This window comes from Schistocerca americana, chromosome 7, assembly GCF_021461395.2.
Source record: "Schistocerca americana isolate TAMUIC-IGC-003095 chromosome 7, iqSchAmer2.1, whole genome shotgun sequence".
Taxonomy (NCBI): domain Eukaryota; kingdom Metazoa; phylum Arthropoda; class Insecta; order Orthoptera; family Acrididae; genus Schistocerca; species Schistocerca americana.
In genome coordinates, this window is record NC_060125.1 from 249,730,792 (window position 1) to 249,754,280 (window position 23,489).

At 38.5% G+C, this 23,489-nt stretch overlaps 2 protein-coding genes across 3 annotated transcripts in view; one reads left to right on the forward strand and one right to left on the reverse strand.

The window, feature by feature from the left end:
- The window catches only part of LOC124621775 (zinc finger RNA-binding protein), a 42,670-nt gene extending 21,698 nt beyond the window's left edge, over positions 1-20,972 (reverse strand). For both annotated transcript variants that reach the window (XM_047147211.1, XM_047147210.1), the window contains exons 1-4: positions 20,850-20,972; positions 6,927-7,084; positions 1,524-1,685; positions 98-271 (exon numbers count right to left, since the gene is read on the reverse strand). In XM_047147211.1, coding sequence (XP_047003167.1) covers positions 98-271; positions 1,524-1,685; positions 6,927-7,084; positions 20,850-20,899 — 544 coding nt within the window. In that variant the 5' untranslated portion in view covers positions 20,900-20,972. The remainder of the gene's footprint in view (positions 1-97; positions 272-1,523; positions 1,686-6,926; positions 7,085-20,849) is intronic.
- Positions 20,973-21,412: 440 nt separating this feature from the next.
- Positions 21,413-23,489, forward strand: part of LOC124622125 (AP-5 complex subunit beta-1-like) — a 135,680-nt gene continuing 133,603 nt past the window's right edge. Inside the window, exons 1-3 of the mRNA XM_047147738.1 lie at positions 21,413-21,720; positions 21,793-21,915; positions 22,001-22,096. Of these exons, the coding sequence (XP_047003694.1) occupies positions 21,619-21,720; positions 21,793-21,915; positions 22,001-22,096 (321 nt within the window). The 5' untranslated portion in view covers positions 21,413-21,618. The remainder of the gene's footprint in view (positions 21,721-21,792; positions 21,916-22,000; positions 22,097-23,489) is intronic.

Here is a 23,489-nt window from a genome sequence, read left to right on the forward strand (position 1 = left end):
TGCAGTCGATGAATCAAAGTCTACACCACATAACTCTGATGCCTGGTGAATACACTAAGTATAACAGAAGTATTAGTTCCATCGAGACAGTTCTTACCCTTTGTGGTGTTTGTTGTCTGTGCAGCAGCTGCTGTGTAACCTGAAGTGTAACTAGCACCCTGGGTGCCTTGTGTGGTATAAGCAGTACTGTAGGATGCTGCCTTAGGTGTTGTTTGAGTCACCTGCCTTGTTGTTGCTGTGTAGGTGCTCGTGCTGAAAGCTGGCTTCGATGCTGCAAAAATTGGAATCAGCTCTATTTAAACACACATTATCAGAAAGGTTTTGGACCAGGTTTAAACAACTGATGAAATCAATGACTCCAATTAATCAGAATGCAACAATACATTTTTGGGACCTCACCAATACACAGTTAGGAAGGTACCTCAATTAAGGTACAGATGATCAGTTATTCATTCTCACCTGTTCTTGCACTTTTACATTTCCAAACTTATCCAAAATTTTGAAAGTTTGTAATTTTTAACATAAAGATGAACTAAACATTCAATTTAATTCAGTAAATTGTCACACCTCAAAATTTATAACAATGAGCCTAAGACATTTAACAGCAAGAGGACCAAATCCAATTTTGGAAAATACTGTTCAATCTCAATTTTATCACTGGATGGACTACATCTGATAGTAATGGATAGCTTTTCCAGCTGTATTACTGCTTTGCTTTTATCACTTGCTATAAATGGGGTGCGCAATTTATATGGTACCAATCAATCAGAATCCGACCTCTTACAAGGAGTTATGCCTATTTGTTAGTGTGGAGCAGATTAGCTAGTTTTCACGTAGTAGCAGATACAGAAAAGAAAGATTATGACCCGAATGATATATGGCACTTAAAAGTGCATTGGTGGAAATGTGCTTGTACACTTTAACCACCTATATTTACATCCTCAATACATCAAACATAAGTATTACTCTAACTACTGAATTAAGTGATTCTGTCACTCCTTATTCAACACTTTTTGATGTAGTATCTAAAATGGTAAGATCAATTCAAAGTAGCTGTACAGCAACATTAATATCCAGTAAGTAGTCTTGGGAGCATAAAATAACCCCCCCCCCCCCCCCCCACACACACACACCAATTTTGTCAAATTCACTGTCTTCTACGTCTCATAGCTGCCACTACAATTCTGTTTTCCACAAACTACTTCACCTTGTTCTTATTCAGTCGAATATCATCAATTACATCAAGAACTTTTTTTGACCCCAACAGTCTCTTCATTTTCCCATTAGTTTTCTGAAAAATTCTTGATGACAGAAACTTGAGAAATAATTTTACACAACAGCTGCTAATCATTATCAGTCTGCTACTGTTCATATTTCTGCTCCATAAACTTATTACATTGGTAACAGTTCCATTCAATGTTTATCATCTTTGAAAGACAAAATAAAAGAGGCAGTACACATCCACAATAAGATAAGCTCAACGAAGACAAGGCAATCTAAGTCAAAATGTTTATTGTTCTTACCCTGATAGTGTGTATCCGTAGTAGAATAGGTGGCAGCTGCTGCTGCGGCAGCTGCAGCAGGTTGCTGATAGTATGTCTTAGTGCTGTCATATGCTGTCTGTGCTGTTCGTCCATATCCATAATCATATGTAGTGGCAGTTGCTGGAGTACCAGCCCCAACAGCTGTAACATGCAACAAATTTGTTAAGATTTCATTTAAAACATGAAATAAGAGAATAACAATAATAAACTCAAGAAAGAGCCCTTACCCACCACAAAGTGGTACATGCTGGACAGGGATGAGACAAAATAATGTATGTACAGTTTAAGAAACTCGCATATTTTGAAACCGATGACTGCTGGCCGCAATCTTACTTTAATTTATCTGTATGAACAAGAATTACTCTACAAAATTGACAGACATTTCCACGATTTACAGCGAGCTCCCGAGTATCTGAGAACACAGAATGGCGTCTGCAGAGATAAACTCACAGATAACTGAAAAATGCACGTTTTTACTGGAAACTGCGATTAACTGCAACTGAATCAATTTTAAAATTCCGTTAGACACTTTGACAATTCCATCTTCTTTGACAAAATGAAAATTGAAGGGTAGATATGTCACTATGTGTGGAAAACTCCTATATAGTGACCATGTGAGGATTGTGAATATTTCCTTTGGTTTTCGAACTGCGTAACTGTGTTTCACTATTAGTTGTGTTATCGACATCATTGGTAACAAGAATTTCAGATATCACATGAAGCCTTTTTTTTTGCATAATGCTTTTCCAGTTGTTTAAAGCCTGTGCAAGCATATATTCTTCATAATATAGCAATGTTAGTATCAAAAAGAAAAAGAGAATTAGAAACACACATGTATATAAGTGTTGTAACATAATAAAAATGAACTATATATGTAGGCAGTAGTAACAAAGAATTACATCCACAAAGTTGTAATGTTCGTTGCAAGTAATCTTTCTACTTAATCTCTTACTTACTAACTGAAGATAAATGGTCTAACTGTAAATAACTTACTCCAAGCTTTTTGGACATAATGTTGGAAATGGTGAAGATAACCACCCAATACACAATGTAATTATTTGTCCTTGTGCAGACGGATTGTACTGCCAAGCTGAACGACACGAAAGATGAAATTCATAGGATTAAAATTCTACAAAGAATGAACAAGCTCATTTAACCTATCAGCCCTGCTGCCATGCAAAAGAAGGCATAATCAAGAAAAATCCTGTAATTCTCATTACTACTACAAGAACCAGAAATAGAAAGCAACAATGAAGTAAGCATTTTGTATCTTACATGGGGTTAGTACAGATCGAGTGTTGTATCTTACATGGGGTTAGTACAGATCAAGTAATCTACTGCATTAAGGACAACTTCATACAGATAAAAAGAGGTTTAGGGAGGCCCTTACGTGCAATTCCAGGGCACACTGAAGCAATAAAAGTCAACCTTTCACCTATTCCTGTTAAAGAATCACACTAGTTCGAAAGGGTACGAACAAATCACACACATCCGTCCACATCAAACCCACCACCAAGCAAGAGTACCTCCATTTTGACAGCTGCCACCCATTCCATATCAAACTGTCACTTCCCTACAGCTTAGGTCTTCGTGGTAAACGAATCTGCTCCAGTCCTGAAACCCTGAACCATTACACCAAGAACCTGAAAAAAAATCTTTCGCATCCCGCAACTACCCTCCCGACCTGGTACAGAAGGAAACAGCCAGAGCCACTTCCTCATCCTGTCAAACCCAGAACCTCCCACAGAAGAACCTCAAAAGTGCCCCATTTGTGACAGGATACTTTCCGGGACTGGATCAGATTCTGAATGTGGCTCTCCAGCAGGGATACGACTTCCTCAAATCCTGCCCTGAAATGGAATCCATCCTTCATGAAATCCTCCCCACTCCACCAAGATTATCTCTCTGCCATCCACCTAACCTTCGTAACCTCTTGGTTCATCCCTCCGAAATCCCCAACGACCTTCCCTACCCCTGTAACCGTCCCCGATGTAAGACCTGTTCCATGCACCCTCCCACCACCACCTACTCCAGTCCTGTAACCCAGAAGTTGTACACTATCAAAGACAGAGCCATGTGTGAAAGCACCCACGTGATTTACCAACTGACATGCCTACACTGTGAAGCTTTCTATGTGGGAATGACCAGCAACAAACTGCCCATTCGCATGAACGGACACAGGCAGACAGTGTTTGTTGGTAATGAGGATCACCCTGTGGCTAAACATGCCTTGGTGCACAGCCAGCACATCTTGGCACAGTGTTACACCGTCCGGGTTGTCTGGATACTTCCCACTGACACCAACCTATCAGAACTCCGGAGATGGGAACTTGCCCTTCAATATATTCTCTCCTCCCGTTACCCACCAGGCCTCAACCTCTGCTAATTTCAAGTTGCCGCCACTCGTATCTCACCTGTCATTCAACATCTTTGCCTCTGTACATCCGCCTCGACTGACATCTTTGCCCAATCTCTTCGGATTTACACATGTCTGTCTGTGTCTGTATATGTGCGGATGGATGTGTGTGTGTGCACGAGTGTATACCTGTCCTTTTTTCCCCCCTAAGGTAAGTCTTTGCACTCCCGGGATTGGAATGACTCCTTACCCTCTCCCCTAAAACCCATATCCTTTCGTCTTTCCCTCTCCTTCCCTCTTTCCTGATGAAGCAACCTTGGGTTGCGAAAGCTCGAAATTTGTGTATGTGTTTGTGTGTTTTTTATTGTCTCCTATCAACATACCAACGCTTTCGTTTGGTAAGTTACAGCATATTTGTTTTTAGATATAACTGTATGTTAAATCATGTATGATATTTAATAATTTTTTCATAATGCGGGGCCACAGTCATAATATATTTCTTTAAATTCAGTACCGCCATTAGATTTGTTTATTTACATTGTTACATTTACACTTACACAATCATGATTTTGGATTCAAAGTGCCATAATCAAGTGCTTTAAGTGTTACAAATTGCCTAAGATGGCATACTGTCATATTAAAATACACTATTAGACACAATGTCTAAGAGTTGATAATTCTGGCAGGGCCTACTGCTTTTTTTTCATTACTGAATACACCATCTTGACAAGATGAAAGGCTCTGCCAGGAATATAGAATATCGACTCTTAGACAATGTGTCTAATAGTGTAATTTAATACAACAGTATGCCATCTTAGGCAATTTATAACACTTAAAACACTTGATAATGGCAGTTTGAAGCCAAAATCATCATTATGTAAGTGTAAATGTAACACTGTAAACAAACAACTGTCTAATGGTGGTACTGACTTTAAAGACATGTATGATATGTTTAAGGAGAAATATCTGGAATTTTAAGCTGTGAAGTACAATTTCTACTAAAAATAAGCAATGAAAACTTTTGCGTGTGTTCTGGTAGGCCCCAAGTTGATGCTTGTTCCACTGGTGGATACGTGTTAGGATAAAAGTTAAAAGTTGGCTGACAACGTAAAAAGAGCCAGTTTGGGTGGGTGGTGGTGGTGGGGAGATACACCTTAGGAGATCTAAAATTTTTTTTACAGTCAACTTCAGCACATATCAAATGTGCTACATAGGAACGCGGATACAATAGGGATAAGCACAGATTATATGTAATACCACAAGAAGTCTTCCTTATATCTTCAGTTGAAAGATGTTAATTTACCTGACATCTTATTAGCACATGCAAACTGTCCGTTACTTCAAGGAGGAACAAAAAAATATAAACACACAGTCAATTATTCACTGTAGAAGTCTCAGTATTATTGAGACAAGAAATAATTTGTTCTTCATTGTGATGTATGCTTTCATGTAGTATCAACACCAACATTAAACAAAATTTATCAAGGGAACTGTCCCAAAAGAAATCTTGAATCATTCTTTTAAGTGAATTGGGAATTATCTAACTGTATCTACTAGGGAAATATCTAGGCAAAGAAATAGACATGAAATCAGCTTTAGTATTTACGCCTCTCCACAATCAATCCAAAGACACTGTAAATTCTCACTTGGGCATTCCACCTCTCCCCTAACTGCTCAATCAAGTTATTAGAGTATTCACACATCACTGGAAATATTCTGCTTATCTAGGGTTTTACTAAGGGACCAGTGAACTTACTATGTGTCAGTTATGCTTGCGGTAGAATAAATCTAAACTGTGCAATGGAGTTAGGACTGTTCCAACTGACTAAAATATATTCCATGCAAAGTTTATCTATGAAACACAAATCCATCAAAAATCTCAGACAGCAGAACTTCTCCAATTTTATCTGCAAATATTCTTCCTACCTCTGTGCACTTTCACTATTGTTTCACAAATGCATGTGCAAATGCTTGAACTTGTTGGCCAAATTGTTCGACAAAATTTCTCTGAAAACCAGTCTTTGCTTGCCAACACAAGAAGTTTGACAAATTTATTTTTAACAGGGAGCTGCAGAATCAGAAATGGCCAAGGCAAGTTATTTCAGTATGTTCTGAAAACTAATCATGCAGTTTCATAGATTCATTTTATGAAACTCTTGCAATAAAACAAATGGATCCCTTTTGGAAATGTATTCAGGAAAATACATAAATTACAAAGTTGAATGATTAACTGCTGTCTTATGTAAAAAGTGTAGTAGCCGTCATGAGTGCAGATGCAAATCATATCGTTGGGTTACAATGATTTAGGAATCTAATGTCACACGAACTATGGCACATTAATCCACAGTGGAAACTAAAACTAGGTATTACAGCATGATAGCTCCACAATGTGACGACAGTTCTCAAACAATACATACAACATTTCTCTGATGTTTTGTTTGCGATCCTAGCAGGAGCTAGTGATGATTTGGCAATTAAAATTTCATTTACAGTTCTGAGCAATAGTCAAGAAGTTAACCACCACATACATAAAAACTGCTTTGCAAATATTTGGAAATTCAGAACAATAATCTTGACAAAATGAAACAATAAGCCTCAAAAAGATTTATAGCAGGGAGGGGAGGGAGGAACAAATCTCTTCAAAGTTCCTGTGAAAACTTGACAATTTGGGCAGGCACAATAGAAATAATTTGATTTCCATTTATTATTAAAATTCTTATTATGTGTCTAATATATAAGTATGTTGTATCTACACCCTTAATTAGTTCTGCAACACTGGCAGAGCAAATAGTGTAGAGTGAGGAAACATTTGCTTTAGCACAGGCTACCAGCCATAATGTATACTGATAATTACACAAGGCCGTTTACTGTGCTACTGAGTAAATACTTAATGTAACAAGATAAAACAATGTTTACATGCCAACAGTAAGCAGTGCCACAACTACTCAGTGAAGGACGAGATCTTTAGCTTTGCCTGAAATACATACAATATTCCAAAATGAATACACAATACAATATTTCCCCACCTGCATAGGTCCCAGCTGTTGTGTGAGTGGCAGCTGTTTGATACGCTGTCTCATACCCTGTGCCAGCTCTCTGTGCTGTGTATGTCGCTGCTGTTGCTGCAGTTGGAGTCACAGCATATCCCGTCTGTCCAGTCTGGTAAGCTGCAGCACCTGTCGCTCTGATAATAGAAACAATGATCAAATTATGCAGAGAAGTGCACACAAATTAGGAATAATTTACTGTGTTAGTGTATTTATGATGCTGCTGTTGACAGCGCAAGCTGCTTTATCTCCAAGCAACAATAAACCTACATCCCTCTGAATCTGCTTACTGCATTCATTCATCTCTGCCTCCCTCAACGATTTCTACCCCACACGCTTCCCTCCAGTACTTAATTGGTGATCCCTTGATGTCTCAGAATGCGTCCTGCCAACTGATCCCCTCTTTTTGTCAGGCCGTACCAAAAATTTCTCTTCTCCCCAATTCTGTTCAGTACCTCCCCATTAGGTACATGTTCCACCCATCTAATCTTCAACATTCTTCTGTAGCACCACATTCCTAATGCTTCTATTCTCCTCTTGTCCAAACTATTTATCGTCCATGTTTCGCTTCCATACATGACTACACTGCATACAAATACTTTCAGAAAGGACTTCCTGACACTTAAATCTATACTTGAAGTTGACAAATTTCTCAGAAATGCTTTTTTTGCCATTGTCTGCCTGCATTTTATATCCTCCCTATTTCAACCATCAGTTATTTGCTGCACAAACAACAAAACTCATTCACTACTTTAAGTGCCTCATTTCCTAATTCTAATTCCCTTAGCCCCACCTGATTTGATTCAATTATTCCATTATCCTCCTTTTGCTTTTGTTGATGATCATCTTATGACCTTCTTTCAAGATACTGTTCATTCTATTCAACTGCTCTTGCAAGTCCTTTGCTGCCTGTGCCAAAAATGCTAGGCCATCAGCAAACCTCAAAGTTTTTATTTCTTCTCCCAGGATTCTAATTCATAATCCAAATTTTTCTTTTGTTTCCTTTATTGCTTGCTCAATATACAGATTGAGTAACATTGAGGATAGGCTACAACCCTGCCTCACTCCCTTCTCAACCACTGCTTCCATTTTGTGCCCCTTGACTCTTAACTGTCCTCTGGTTTCTGTGCATACAATGTGTCACAGTTCATTTAAAATTAATTAATTATATTTTTGAGAACCGAAGTTTCCTCCAATGTGGGTGGTTTTTAGCTGTTATTATATTATAGCTTATGATATAAAGACAATAAGGACAGTTAAAAATACCCATATGTGCCGAAACTTCGGCTCTCACAAATACATTTTTTTTTAATGAACTGCGACAGACGTTGTGGATAAAAGCACACTTACAGTGTTCACAGCTGCATGTTGTGAGATGGGAACTGAATACAAGGACTCTTGACTCAGTTGTGAGTAGCCAACCACAGTACTCTTTCATAATTTCCTGTGGTATGTTAATAAAGTTTGTGATATTTTAATCTATTAGATTAGAATTTACGCATGTCCTATAGATTTCCAGCAAAATCAGAAATAAGACAAGTAAGCTATTGCAACTCGGGTTACACTACACATCAATCTAGTAGAGCCATCTTATTTTCATATAAACATTTCTTTGGGTTTGACGTATCAAATGCAAACTACCACATTCTAGCCTGACCTAGGCCTTGGGCTTCACTACAGGTCAGCTTGTCAGAACATAAAAGTTTGTTTTCAGTTACCAAGTAAAACAAAATAATCTGGTACCAACCTTAAAATTCGTAACAACCGGATCAGTAAAAATTATTCTGACACTCTCCATACTGAAAACAGATGTAAACTACTTGCATGTTCCACCAAACAAATAATTACATTTGGCGATTCTCACTGGCCCACTGTCTACAACAGTCAATGAATTTCCAACATTGATGTACAACGCAATAGCTGCTGACACCATCAGAGGAGGTTCATCTGAGCACTTGTCAGCAGGCTCGTGCGCATGCGCAGAGCCGAATTCGGGTATGAGCAGTGTGTTCTCCCACTTCTGGTTACTTGAAGCGTGGCTGTTTACTGTATGAGCAATAGCAGCAAATAGCCAGATGCTACCCAGAAAGATTTCTGGCACACCCAAGCCGAGTTATAGTGGGGGATCATCCTCCACATGAACCGCGTACGCGTTTCGTGATATTGCTGGTCTCTCTCCGTTTACATCTCCCATGTCAAATGAAAACAAAACATTTCTGTGGCCAGAAGCCATCAAGTGAATTAATATATATTCTCATAAATCATGGAAGACTAAAATAAGTTATCAGTTTCAATTTTCTGATTTTATATTATTTGTAAGTTACTAGAGATCTACCATTAATGCCTTAATGAAGCTATTTCTGTCAGTTTTGTGAGAAAATCACTTCTATTAATCTTTTTCACTGAGTGAGTCAGTTTATTTGAAACAAAAGAGTTTCATTCCACACTATTAGCTACTTTCAACTTCGTTCAATTTCTAGTGCAAATTTTCATTTTCTGGGATGAATGACATTATACCATAATAAAGAACCAAACATGAGAAACCAGTACTGGACCTCCAAGAAAACTAGTATCCTGAAAACCACATTGAAAAGCTGAATATCAGGCACTTCAGAGTGCATCTGGACACACAAATGTACAATTAAGAGCGGAATGAAGCATTTTAGTATGGTTTATGAAATTCTGATGCTGCTTGAGTATCTCTGACACCCTGTTACTTTTATGACACTGTAAGATCTCTTAAAAGCTATATATGTACAAATATAGGTAAACATTGACTTGAAATGACTAAGCAGGCAAATTTGATCAGTAGTTTTGACTAAATATTTAGTTTCAAATATACTGACAGCTGCAGCAGAATTTTACAAATCTGCCTTCCGTAAAACACAGCGTTTTTCAATCACAAGACACCTGTCTAGTACTTCCTGTAGGCCTGAAGTTATTTCTTAATTTGTGTTTAAATCTCAAATTTATAGAATGCTATTCTATGCTAAACTGTAGACTGGCAGCATGCCGTGTCTACCACTGTAACTCCCCACATGAATTTATATTTATCCCTAGAGTAGAATATAAATTTTCAGCTGTACTTTGCCTCACAGACAACTTTGTTAATTTTTTACACATTTTGAAATAGTCATGGAATTTACTGTCCTTTATTCTGGTGTAAGCTACACAAGGAACACTTAAAACCTTGTATTCCTTCTTACTAGCTGTGTAGATGTAAACGTGATTGGAAAAGCTAGATAACAATAATGCTGAGTACCAATTAACAAAAAAATCTATCAATGTCACCACATAGCAAAATGTTATGGTACTTTGAGCTGTATAGTCTAATTTTGAAATTAATATTATGCCAAGAACTGTTTCCTTATTTGCATTCCTTATCTGGCTAGGATATGATAAAACAATTGCTCCAGATACAATTCCCTAGGTCCTCTCAACAACATGCCGCAGCACTGCACATGGTCACGCGACACCCCACCACGCACGGAATTCCAGACAGAAATGTGACGAAAAGTGTATGAGCAGAGCAAACGCCAAAGCACGAGCTGCCTAGGTCATCATAGCTGAGCATGCGCAGTACGGCCTGTTGCCTAGCTCTATCTGGTAACTGCTGAAACGAACCTAGGATTCTGGCCAAATTGTGTATCAATAATTTCTTTGTCCTTTACAGATCTTAAGTTGCAGCATTTCTGTATCTTGGAGGAGACTGAATGGTCGTTTCTGATATGGTTTGTTATTTTCACCTGTTTGATGAAAATACTGTATACATCTTTCTCTGGCTTTCCATAGGACAATTTCTAGATTAAGCATACCGTATACCTGCACCAGTGAAACAATGCACTTGACAATTTGCATTACGTGAAGTTAGGTTGGCTATATACCACAATAGCAATGTCAGCAGCCTCTATACACATAGCAAACTATTTGGTTTTCTGTTTCAACTTGTACAGGGTGTATACGCGGACAAGGAAAAAAATTCCCAGATTGCCCGGTTAAAAATACACTTTCTCCCGGGTGGAATCAAGTTTTTCCCTGTTAACTGACAGTATATTTTATCTCTGAACTGTATAACTTATCAATCTTTTCAATGGTTATGGTTTTATACATGGGTGTATAATTTCCCGGCGCTTTAGAAAATGAAACTCAAGGGGGGGGGGGGGGGGGACACCACCTTTTGGAAAGACATTTGATGTGCAGTAACATGTACGCTGCATAATTTCGTTTTACAAATTCCACCAAACACCGCATGTTACTTTCCAAAGCATTGAAATCAAGATTGCGATGCATAAATTTGTAAGCCTGTCATAGCTCATGTCACGTGATCTTGCCAGCTGATGACAGCGGATATTCAGAGGTTCGGACACGTGGTGTAGTCAGCCAATAGCAACATCACTTAAGTACCGCAAACACACGAACAGGAAAAGTTAATGGTTTAAATTAATATCTTCTGGGCTATAAATTCTTCTACATGGCTCGGCATCAAAGAGCTGACTTTTAAATGAGTCCCCAATTTACAGGGAAGTAGGCATCGAACTGATATTAAGCTTTTCAATGTGGCATCGGGATGTAAATTTCCTTGGGTATCAGTACTTTGCTATCTCCTGTCTGGTTCTTTGTTATGGCATAATGCCATACGTGCTAGAACATGAAAACGTACACTTTAAATGCACTGAACAGTTGAAACTAGCCAATAGTTTGAAATTAAACCCTTTGTTTCAAATATATGAACTGCCTCAGCCGAAAAAAATTAATAAAAGAAAATTTCTTCAGCAAACCAATAAAAATAACTTCATTGTTCTGCATGGCAATTAATGCTTGACTGTCAGAAAGGTGGAAATAAAATAAAATCTGAAACTAATAACGTATTTTAGCCTTCTGTAATTATGTGAATGTATTTTAATTCACACGATAGCTCCCGGCCAAAGTAATCAATTTTGTTTTCATTTGACGTGAGTGCAGTAGACAAAGAGGAAATGGCAAAATCACTAAATGTAAACACGGGTCACGTGGAGACTACCCGCTTCCCTATTAAAAGTGTTCATTTTGTAGCACAAATCTTTCTGAAGAGTCTGATACATAAAACATATGCGTCCGAGGAGTTGTAAGACATGTTATTTGATCTTAAGTGTGCCAAAGTGCAGCACCACACCTCTTCATACAGCATTCTTCTATCGCACGTCACTGTATTTCGGTCTGTGGTATTGAAAAGTGTATATTTTGTACTGGATGCCATCAAACTATATTCACGACAGTGGAAATTAACATGTCCTATGGTGCCTCTCCTGCTTCCAGTCGGCCGGTGTGACATCCTGCCCCCCCCCCCCTTCTTAAAAAAAAAAAACTCTTCAGAAAATTTTCACTCTTATCCCTATTAGCAAACAACTTGCTGATTTGTGCGACATAAAATTCAGTATAGGATACATAAAACCAGTAAAGAGAAGAGACTAGCAAGACAGTACTCATTTCTTCAATCCTTAGCTCCTAGAATTTTTTTCTCTCTAATCTTGCTACAGCTTTACATGCCGTGCTTTCCTTTCTGCGGAAGGATCTGTTACCTCATCAAAGTTCGTCAAACATTGTGCTACATAAAAAATCGAAATGTCGCTGTCTAATACTGAAAAAGCTGTAATTGCAAATACACCCAAGGCTGGCGTGGTTTCTCGACCTGATTACCTGTATTTTGTCACTGTGTGAGATAAAACAAAATAGGCCTTTATAATACTGCAGCAACTGTAACACACACCAAATAAACAAGATTGTTTTGGCAGAAATGGTCATTTTTATAGCACGGCAGAATATAATTCACAAAGTACCAATAACAAATGTCTATTAGGCCAGCCACAAGCAAAAAGCTTTCCGTTAGGAAATGCTTTTACACTTCATTCATACGCTCCAGTTTCACAAGCATGAGATCGATAAGTAGTAGTGCAAAATTTTTAAATAAATTTGGAATCGTCATATTCTTCCATAAATTAAGTGATTTCACCGTTTCTTCTCCTTCCTCGTTCTAACAAACAATGTTGTCATCACTAATTCTGTATCTATTCCTGCCAGTGTCAAAGCTTATCTGCCAGATAACTTGACTAACTCTGCCAGAATCACCAGTTTAGTTATCCCGCGATTATTCTCCGGTTAGGCGTTATTACATGTTCATACAATGCGTTTTCCGCGCTACTTCCAGAATAGACCTTAAAGCGGCTGCTGGCCGGAGACTGTACAACTGGCCCTTGCTAGTATATCGATCTGGCCAAAAATTTTCTTGGCTACACCGAGTCAGTCATGACAAAACTATACTATCTGGTGAGCAAGATGTATGAGACAGGCGAAATACCCACAAACTTCAAGAAGAATATAATAATTCCAATCCCAAAGAAAGCAGGTGTTGACAGATGTGAAAATTACCGAACTATCAGTTTAATAAGTCACAGCTGCAAAATACTAACGCGAATTCTTTACAGACGAATGGAAAAACTGGTAGAAGCGGACCTCGGGGAAGATCAGTTTGGATTCCGTAGAAATGTTGGAACACATGAGGCAATACTAACCTTACGACTTATCTTAGAAGAAAGATTAAGAAAAGGCAAACCTACGTTTCTAGCATTTGTAGACTTAGAGAAAGCTTTTGACAACGTTAACTGGAATACTCTCTTTCAAATTCTGAAGGTGGCAGGGGTAAAATACAGGGAGCGAAAGGCTATTTACAATTTGTACAGAAACCAGATGGCAGTTATAAGAGTCGAGGGGCATGAAAGGGAAGCAGTGGTTGGGAAAGGAGTGAGACAGGGTTGTAGCCTCTCCCCGATGTATTCAATCTGTATATTGAGCAAGCAGTAAAAGAAACAAAAGAAAAATTCGGAGTAGGTATTAAAATCCATGGAGAAGAAATAAAAACTGAGGTTCACCGATGACATTGTAATTCTGTCAGAGACAGCAAAGGACTTGAAAGAGCAGTTGAACGGAACGGACAGTGTCTTGAAAGGAGGATATAAGATGAATATCAACAAAAGCAAAACGAGGATAATGGAATGTAGTCAAATTAAATCGGGTGATGCTGAGGGGATTAGATTAGGAAATGAGACACTTAAAGTAGTAAAGGAGTTTTGCTATTTAGGGAGTAAAATAACTGATGATGGTCGAAGTAGAGAGGATATAAAATGTAGACTGGCAATGGCAAGGAAAGCGTTTCTGAAGAAGAGAAATTTGTTAACATCGAGTATAGATTTAAGTGTCAGGAAGTCGTTTCTGAAATTATTTGTATGGAGTGTAGCCATGTATGGAAGTGAAACATGGACAATAACCAGTTTGGACAAGAAGAGAATAGAAGCTTTCGAAATGTGGTGCTACAGAAGAATACTGAAGATTAGATGGGTAGATCACATAACTAACGAGGAGGTATTGAATAGGATTGGGGAGAAGAGAAGTTTGTGGCACAACTTGACTAGAAGAAGGGATCTGTTGGTAGGACATGTTTTGAGGCATCAAGGGATCACAAATTTAGCATTGGAGGGCAGCGTGGAGGGTAAAAATCGTAGAGGGAGACCAAGAGATCAATACACTAAGCAAATTCAGAAGGATGTAGGTTGCAGTAGGTACTGGGAGATGAAGGTGCTTGCACAGGATAGAGTAGCATGGAGAGCTGCATCAAACCAGTCTCAGGACTGAAGACCACAACAACAACAACAACACCGAGAAGATAACACGTAATCATTCTTACCTGTTATTCCTGGTAGTCATTTATTCACACTCTGGTAGTCTGAAATGGATTTCGCTGGTAATCATAACAACGCTCATCATTCGCAAACCCAATCAACCACATAATTAGACAGTGGTTGGCTTTCTTTCGTTCGGCTATACTCTACTCAGCTCGTATAGTCCCTTTTGTCTGCAGGAAAGTTTATTTCTAGATGTGACGAGGATTCCACTGACAGAAACATCATGTACACTATGCATGCATTCACAAATCAACTTATGATTCATTCATAAATCAACTTAGAATGTGTTCAACAACATTCAAAAACCGAAAAGGACATGTTTCAAAGTCATACGAATAGTGGATAGACCAATGTGCGCTGGATGCTAGGCACTTTATGAAACAAGGTTTTCTCCTCAGGAATACTAATTGCCCCCCCCCCCCCCCCCCCCGATCCAGGGCTGCTGCACAATCTGGCAACTTGGCCGTGGCAGTAAAATTTTTCCCAGTAGCGCCTAGCTTCTCTCTCTCTCTCTCTCTCTCTCTCTCTCTTTTGCAGCTGCTTACACAGCCACGTTTCTGTAGCCACAAGTGGAAGAAGATACTATTCAACTGCGCATGATCCCACTCTTAACTGCTAAAACAAATCTAATCTTAACAGTTGTGACGTCATGCTCATCGGAGGCAATTTGTTGTTACAAAGCATTGCATAGTCTTCCTAAAGCCTTTGACACATTTTGCTGTTGGCAGACGCTTGTACGAGCACTGTTTTGTTGCTGTATATGGCGCATTTCCTCTCGTACGCTGCAGTATTATTCTGCAGTAGTAGCATACAGTAATATCCTTTGTTAGAGTATTGGTTCTTACCAGTTAAAATTACAAAAATTTAACCGAGAAGGAATTCAAATAAATTCCGGGGTTTTTCCCGGATCTCCCAGGTCATAGACTCCCTGTTGTAAATGTAAGCCATCGCGCACTAACACTATACATATAACAATTCGCTTTTGACTAGCTACCACAATGACAGCAAATAAACAACTGAGATTGTAGCTCCTCACCCCGTTTTATAATGACAATGATACAAGAAATAAACCATATTCGTTGTCTTTCACACACTATTTTATGGCAACAATGGCACAATTCCATCCAGCTCACTGTAGTCAGAATCAGCATCAGAACAGTCTTCATGGTTATCACCACAAACACAGATGCCCTTGACCACAACTTTGTGCAGGAATACGCTTCAAGCCATAACAATATGCACCTTTTCTCACAGGACTCTGCATTTGTCTAGCACTTTGTAACAGATCTCTCTACTTTTCAGCACGCTTCTTAGTGACTTTCCCATCCCTGATAAGTTCACTTTGTCACTAAAAATACATTATCTGATCAACATGGGTCACAATAATTACAGCTCACACCATCTATAAACTTTTGAACTAACACTGTCTTGCTTACTATCGTTCCAGCACTAATTCCAAAGGTTTTTGATGTGTGTTACACTACGTTATTGGTAGTAACTGATGGTCGTCCATGAATACTTGTATATTCTTTCTCCTGTTCGTAAAACTCACAAGTTCTCTGTAGTAACTTCAAAGCCTCGCTGGCTAGCGGCACACCTTGAACAAACGAATGTCACTAGGCAAATTCAGTTTTCACAGCCCAAAACAAGTACACTGTATAAGCAATACACAATTCTCATTGTTTACTTTCACACCAAACAAAGCTGGCAACATGGGAGCTTTGACATCACGATGGGCAGCGATTACCATGCTGGGATTGGTTCACACCTGCCGCTTAGAACCTCATGAATGTCGTTCCTCATTTGATGTCACACAGCCAATTGGAAACAAACCTCAAGTGCAACGTATCAGCGGCCTAGGATTAGTCTCATTTTTTATAGAACCAATGGTGGCTCTAGCAAGAAAGCCTAAGTACTTTGAACAACATTGCTTACATGATCCCATTTATCTACTAGATGGAAAGAAGATGTTCATTTGAGCAGTTGCCAGTGGGCTCATGTGCATGCACAGGGTTGAATTTGTGTGTGAGTAGTGCCTTCACTCGTTTCTGGCTACTTGAAGTGGGTGTTTGCCATATAAGCAGTAGCAGCAAGTAGCCAGATGCTACCCAGAAACATTTTTCTGGCGCGCCCAAGCTGCCAGATTCTCGCATGCGCAGAGCAAGCAGAGTTATAGGGGGGGGTGGGGGGTGGGGAGAGTCGTCCTCCATGTGACCCGTGTACACGTTTCGTGATGATGTTGGTCTCTGTTTACAGCTCCCACGTCAAATGAAAACAAAACATTTCTGTGGCCAGGAACCATCAAGTGAATTAATATACATTCTCATAACCATGAAAGACCAAAATAAGTTAGTAGTTTCAATTTTCCAATTTTATATTATTTACACATTATTATCAACCAACAATTAAAGTCTTAATGAAGCTATTTCTGTCAGTTTTGTACAGAAATTTTCTTCTATTAATTTTTCCACTGAGGTAGTTTATTTGAAACGAAGTGTTTCATTCCACACTATTGTCTACTTTCAATTTCATTCGATTTCAAGTGCAAATTTTCATTTTCTGGGACAAATGACAATACCATAATAAAGAACCAAACATGAGAATACAGCACTGGACCTCCAAAAAAAATCGGTATCACAAAAACCACATAGAAAAGCTGAATATCAGGTACTTCAGAGTACATCTGGACATGATGATGAAGTCCCATACTCCTTGACAAGAGTGTAGGGGAACGATGCAGGAGATCCGCACCGTCCTACTAGGCAAGGTCCTAGTGGAGGTGGTTTGCCGTTTCCTTCCTCCATCCATAAAGGGGATGAATGATGATGATGACGACACAACACCCAGTCATCTCGAGGCAGGTGAAAATCCCTGACCCCACCGGGAATCGAACCCGGGCCCCCATGCTCAGAAAGCGAGAACACAACCCCGAGACCACAAGCTGTGAATGTAGAAATCTGCAGTTACAGCGTAATGAAGCATTTTAGTATGGTTCATGAAATTCCGACACTGCTGGAGTAGTAGCTGATGCCCTGTTCCTTTTATGACACAGTAGGATATCTTAATGCTATATACGTACAAACATATGTAAACACTGACTTGAAGTGGCTAAGCAGGCAAATTTGGTCAGTAGTTTTGAACTAAAAATTTTGTTTCAAATATATTGACAGCTGTAGCAGAATTTTACAAATCTGCCTTCTGTGACACTGTTTTTTCGATCACAAGGCACTTGTCTAGTACTTCCTCTAGTCCTGAAGTTATTTCTTTATTTCTGTTTACATCTTAAATTTCTAGAATGCCATTCTATGCCAAATTGTAGACAGGCAGCATACCGTGTTTTATGATTTTAACTCCCAACATAGCTTTATTTTTATTCCTAGAGTAGAATATAAACTGTCAGTTGTACAGTTTCTTTGCCTCACAGACAACCTTGTTAATTTTTCACACATTTTGAAATAGTTTCACTACATAGCAAAATGTTATGGTACTTTGAGCTGTGGAGTCTAGCTTTGAAATGAATAATACGCAAAAAACTGCTTCCTTATTTGCATTCCTTATCTGCATAGAATTGATGCTGCAGTACTGAGCATTGTCATGTTATGCCCCACCACACACAAAATTCCACACAGAAATGCAACAAAAAGCATTATGAGCAGAGCAAGCACAAAGCACAGGCTGTCTATGTCATCACAGTTGAGCATGAGCAGTACAGCCTGTTGTCTGGCAACTGCTCAAATGAACTTAAGAGCTCTCAAACACCTTAATAGTTTTTGCAAACACAATTTTCACAATGGTGACAAACCATGCCTTGCCATTCCTTGATCTCTCTCTAGTGAAAAACTGAGTACCTCCTCAGAGTGTAACAAAACACATACACCAACTTATCTGCATGCTCTCTGCTACTTGTTGCTGACACAGAAAGCATAATGTCCTGAAGACGCTGCTGCACTGAGTAAAAGCACCAAAGATATCAAAAATCTTGTCACAAGACTGCAGCCACCTACAAAGTCTTCCAAAAGACTACAATCACTGCACGATTCGCAGGTTATTCCAGACACTACACACAAAGAACACAAGAATCTTACATTTTTGCCTTTCTGTGATCTAATGACAAAATGACAGTGTGCACTGTAGAGCAACACTGGCAAGAACACATGAAGTTTATCACATCTTGTGCCCAATAAACTAGGCATTTCAGAATATGTTATAGAACAGACACTGTGCAATATTCACACCACCTACATTCACGAGTGTTAATCGTTTCTGTGATAATGCAATAACAGAAGTGACTGAAATTAAATTCGCAAATCACCTCTTGGTACAAAGTGGAGTCCGGCCATCATGAAACAAGTATGACATACACGTAATGCTTTATTTAGTACTGATTTGAGCACAAGCAATGTCACAGTTGGTGGAAGAGTTACATAATAATGAGGCTATTAACAATATGATAACTGTTTAATAGAGGGCAATCTGAGTTGCTTTGAGCAGATACTAGATGCTATGAACCAGTGTACAGCTAGTTTCCTTGACATAACTAAGACATAGCAAATTGGCACAAAAGTTACATGTATGTACGGCTTGACCATGATAAGTTGACGATTCACGAGATGACTTTCAGTAATGGTAGGAGGCGTGTCTTGCCCCCACATTAAGCTTGCTAAGGGTTGATGAGTGGTGACAGGAAGAAATTCTCAGCTGCTTTGTACAGTGCAGGCACCACCACCCTTAACAAAACATACATTAATATTTTGCATCTAGAGACTACTTAATGTTGGCAGTACTCCAAGACAAATGGTGCTCCACTTCTGACAGTGCCTGTAAAATCACCATGTTACCGAGAACACGCTGTATGTCTATGCCCCAAGTAGTGGCGATTGGGAAAGCTTGTCACTGCAGTACAGTGGCTAATTTCTGGGTTGAATTAAACAAAGCTCAAACTTTTAATCAGCTTATTATATCCTAGTTGATTGTAAAATGGGTGTTGCAATATATGTAACGCTCCTAGTAAAAGTAATTATAAATTGTAACGAATTCTGATAAACAGTGTGGAAACAGCGAATAAACTGATTTTAAACCAAGACATAAATTAACTACCCTTTAAATTTTATTATTCACTATGCTTTAATAAAATATCCGATATATTATTACTCTACAATGGCATCTTTCACATTAATACAATACGCGAGAATGGATACAAACAATGTATTTCCATTACTACCAGGATTAATACACTGACAAGTAAATACTAATTTCAGATTACGAGTTACATGGATTTAATTGTTACCACACTTTGGTAATTTTTGGATATGATCCAAATACAAACAGTACAGCTGATCTTTGTCAATCAACGACGTTCTACCTTTTGGCGTGACAATTTATACTGAAATCTACTGATATTTAAGAGGTTCCACGCGGGTTGGAACAATCTGTACACCTAAGCTGCTCTGCTCTATCACTTATTTCAACCAGTAGGATGAAAGCACTCTCCCCGGGCAATATCTATCGTCAATCGATACGCGTAAAGGAAACATTCTAGGACGCGACATCAAGTATAACGGTATATCGTTCGAGGAGCACTTAAGAACACACAACGTGCAAGCCACTTCCCATAAATAGGCTAATTATTCAACGAACTCTTACTGCCTGATTAAGTTGTACATCAAACATGAAACGTGATGCATCCTTCTTGCCTTTTTCCGTAGACAATGGCCGTACATGAATTCAACACAATCACTTCAAAGGATAGGTGGGAATACGAGTATATTAACATTTTAGCAGATAAGCATAGCTTCGCGCCGATTCGCCGAAATGACAATGTTAAGAACCCAAATTTGTTACCTAAAATTCAACTAAACAAATTCAAAGGCCAAGATGGCGTCGCTTCACGACCGCCAATTCACGAGCGAACGTAAACTTCCTAAAAAAGGATAAGAAATAATGTACTTAACCCGCAAGTTCGTACTACTTTTTCTTTGCATTACAACTGAACATTTGACACTAGCTTCCATCACATATTTATCCCATCATGCTTGAAACCGACACCCCTCGCCGCCATTCACGATAATCGGATAAGCCGGTGAACAGGATTCACCAAAAATAACCCTGCCTGATAACAATCGCTTAAGTTAATAACAATAATAAGAGAAAAATATCTCATGCAAAACGTAAACAAATATATACACACCCATACTGCGTCCCGCCGTGCGTAAAACCAAAATAATTGTTCGTAGCCATCCTCCTCCTACAACGCAAGAGAAAGAACAAGATCGCTGCTATTACAGACCCGTTGTATAGCAAGAGCTATTCCGATTGGTCGAAAGGCAGGGACGTGGCTTAAAACTCCACAGATAACATATTTGTTCTGTAAATTCCAGGCACGTGAAGTTTAGAAATTTCACAATACATTGTTATTATTACTGTGAACTGAACCAATCTTTTATTGGCTTGTAACCTGATTAAACTAGAATGTTATTATTTAATTAGGAAGTCCTTACACATAAATTAGGCTACGTAGAAAAACATTTAGGATAATCACATAGTATTTTTAGTGTCCATATTATATTCAGATCTAATTTTTAAATAGTAAAATTTATTAATTAAAACCTCTATGATACAGTTAAACAAATTTTTGATCTGGAAGGAAACTATGCTATCTTAATTTTCAACAATCCATGTTTTCCATTCTCAACTGAGAATCTACCGACGAAGGAATCTAGCCCAACAATCTAGATAAATATCTTTGCAGTTTGCTGTGTTTTGTAATCTGACAGGCAGTATAAGTAAACAAACACTGGTGTGAAGGTTAGAGGCGTATTGTGCTGTCAAAGTAAAGCACAATGTGCGTATTATAGAGAAATGTTAATCGAAAGAAGTCACTTGGATAACACGTTATGCGTTAAGTGATGAAAAGCAAAATCACTTACGAATAGTTAAGTTCATGTTCCGTTTTGATAATGTTGACCACCAAAGATAAGCACCAATTGAAACTGCTTGGCTTGAAGGATGTATTTTCGAATTCTCTTGAACTCCACGACATTTTTGACTGTGCACTGAAGGTAAAAGTTTTTTTTCCAGCGTACGTAAAAGATGAAAATCACTTCCACCTATTGTAATAGTCAAATTTTCAGGTGCTCTTAGAGGAAAAATATGTTGTGATGACTACCAAACTAAGTATATGCACGTTTATAGAAGAACAGACGTCTCTGTTGAACTCTGTGACTGACGCAGAATTAATTTTTGCAACACTGAAGGCAAGTAACTGGAGGACCAGTACTCTAACCAAATAGCAGTTAGCTGCATTGCTGCAACAAAAGGAATAATTTCAATCTATTTCAGAATTTGTTTGAGTCTTGTGTGGAAGATGATGATATTCTGCTACAAGGAAAATGCTTGTCAACAATGACAACTGTGCTGGTGCAAACAATAACAGTCGTAAGTCAAATTTTCCTAACCCATACTCTGTTTAAAGGATATGTTATGATAACAAAAACTAACAATGACTCGGAAAAAACTTTTTACCCCACGAAAACCCTCTTGTAATTTGATACTCTGAAGTCACTGGAATATGCATTGAATAACAGCTGGAAGTAAACCCTCTATTTTTAAAACAGGTAGATTATTTAAAATGAAACACTAATGAAATCTACTTGTTTATCCATTCATGCAGGAATGTTTTCACTGTGATAATGATTTTGTTATCACCATCTTCTCCCATAGGCTAGGCCTTGCTGATGCTGCCATATTAGTCTCTCCTCTCCCGACTGTTTTAAGTCGCTGTACTGTTCGAATTTAAGCCTATTCATCATAGAATCCAGATGATTCTTCTGAAGTTTTCCGCTTCTGTTCATCCGCCAAATATTGTGGACAAGTATTTTTTGTGACTTGTAGTGTGGCCAATGAACATTTTGCTTTCATTTTTTCTATGGTAGTCATGAATTCTCTTGTTTCATCTATTTCCTTGAGGACCCCCTTGTTAGAAATTTTCTCTCTCAAGCTTATTTTCAGCATCCTTCCCCACGTCTACATTTTTATTTGTTACACAAACTTTTCAGACACATGTTTTGATGAATTATTACCTACTTTTAAAACTTGTGAGCCATCTTATCAGAAACTTTTTCTTGTTACTGAATTCCTGTTTAAGGTGGGCAAGTCTCCTTCTGATTGCCATGGTACACCTATTGTCATAAGTGACAATGCTCCTTAATTTAGTAGTATGAGGTTGGATTGATTGTGTTCACACTGTGAGCAGCTGAAGATGCTTTTTTCCGTGTTGAGCTGTCTTTAGACTGCTTACTCAGAGAGTAATAGTGGCAGAGAATCTGGTGGGCCATGCTGCAGAGGCACTTTAGTTTGGAACCAAGTAGAGGGGTCTCAACCAAAAGGCTCTTTGGTTCTGTCACAGTTTTGGCTGCAGATTTCTGGACCTGCATTGTGAGGTGGAAAACTGTAGGGCTCACCTGTCAATATGTAGAGAGCAAAATCAGACCAAGTACAAAGTAAAGACACTATGACTGTCAAAATTTTATTAGTAAATTGTTGAAATATTTGTAATAAAAGTTCATGAATTGCCTTCCAGGAAAGTTGTTGCTGCAAATTATTTTCAGAACTGAGAACTGGTTGAAACCAAAAGTAGAAAGCCCTTGAAATGAGGCCTGCATATTGAAAAGACAGATGAGGCACCGTAAGTGGAGGAGTGTTCATTGGATTGGGCAAAAATATTTTATCTAATGAGTCTGACCATGAAGTTATTGGGACACGTCTAACATGTCTAAGTGAACTCAAGTCAATTATAGGATGTAATTCTTCAGGCTTTCCAAGCATTCTG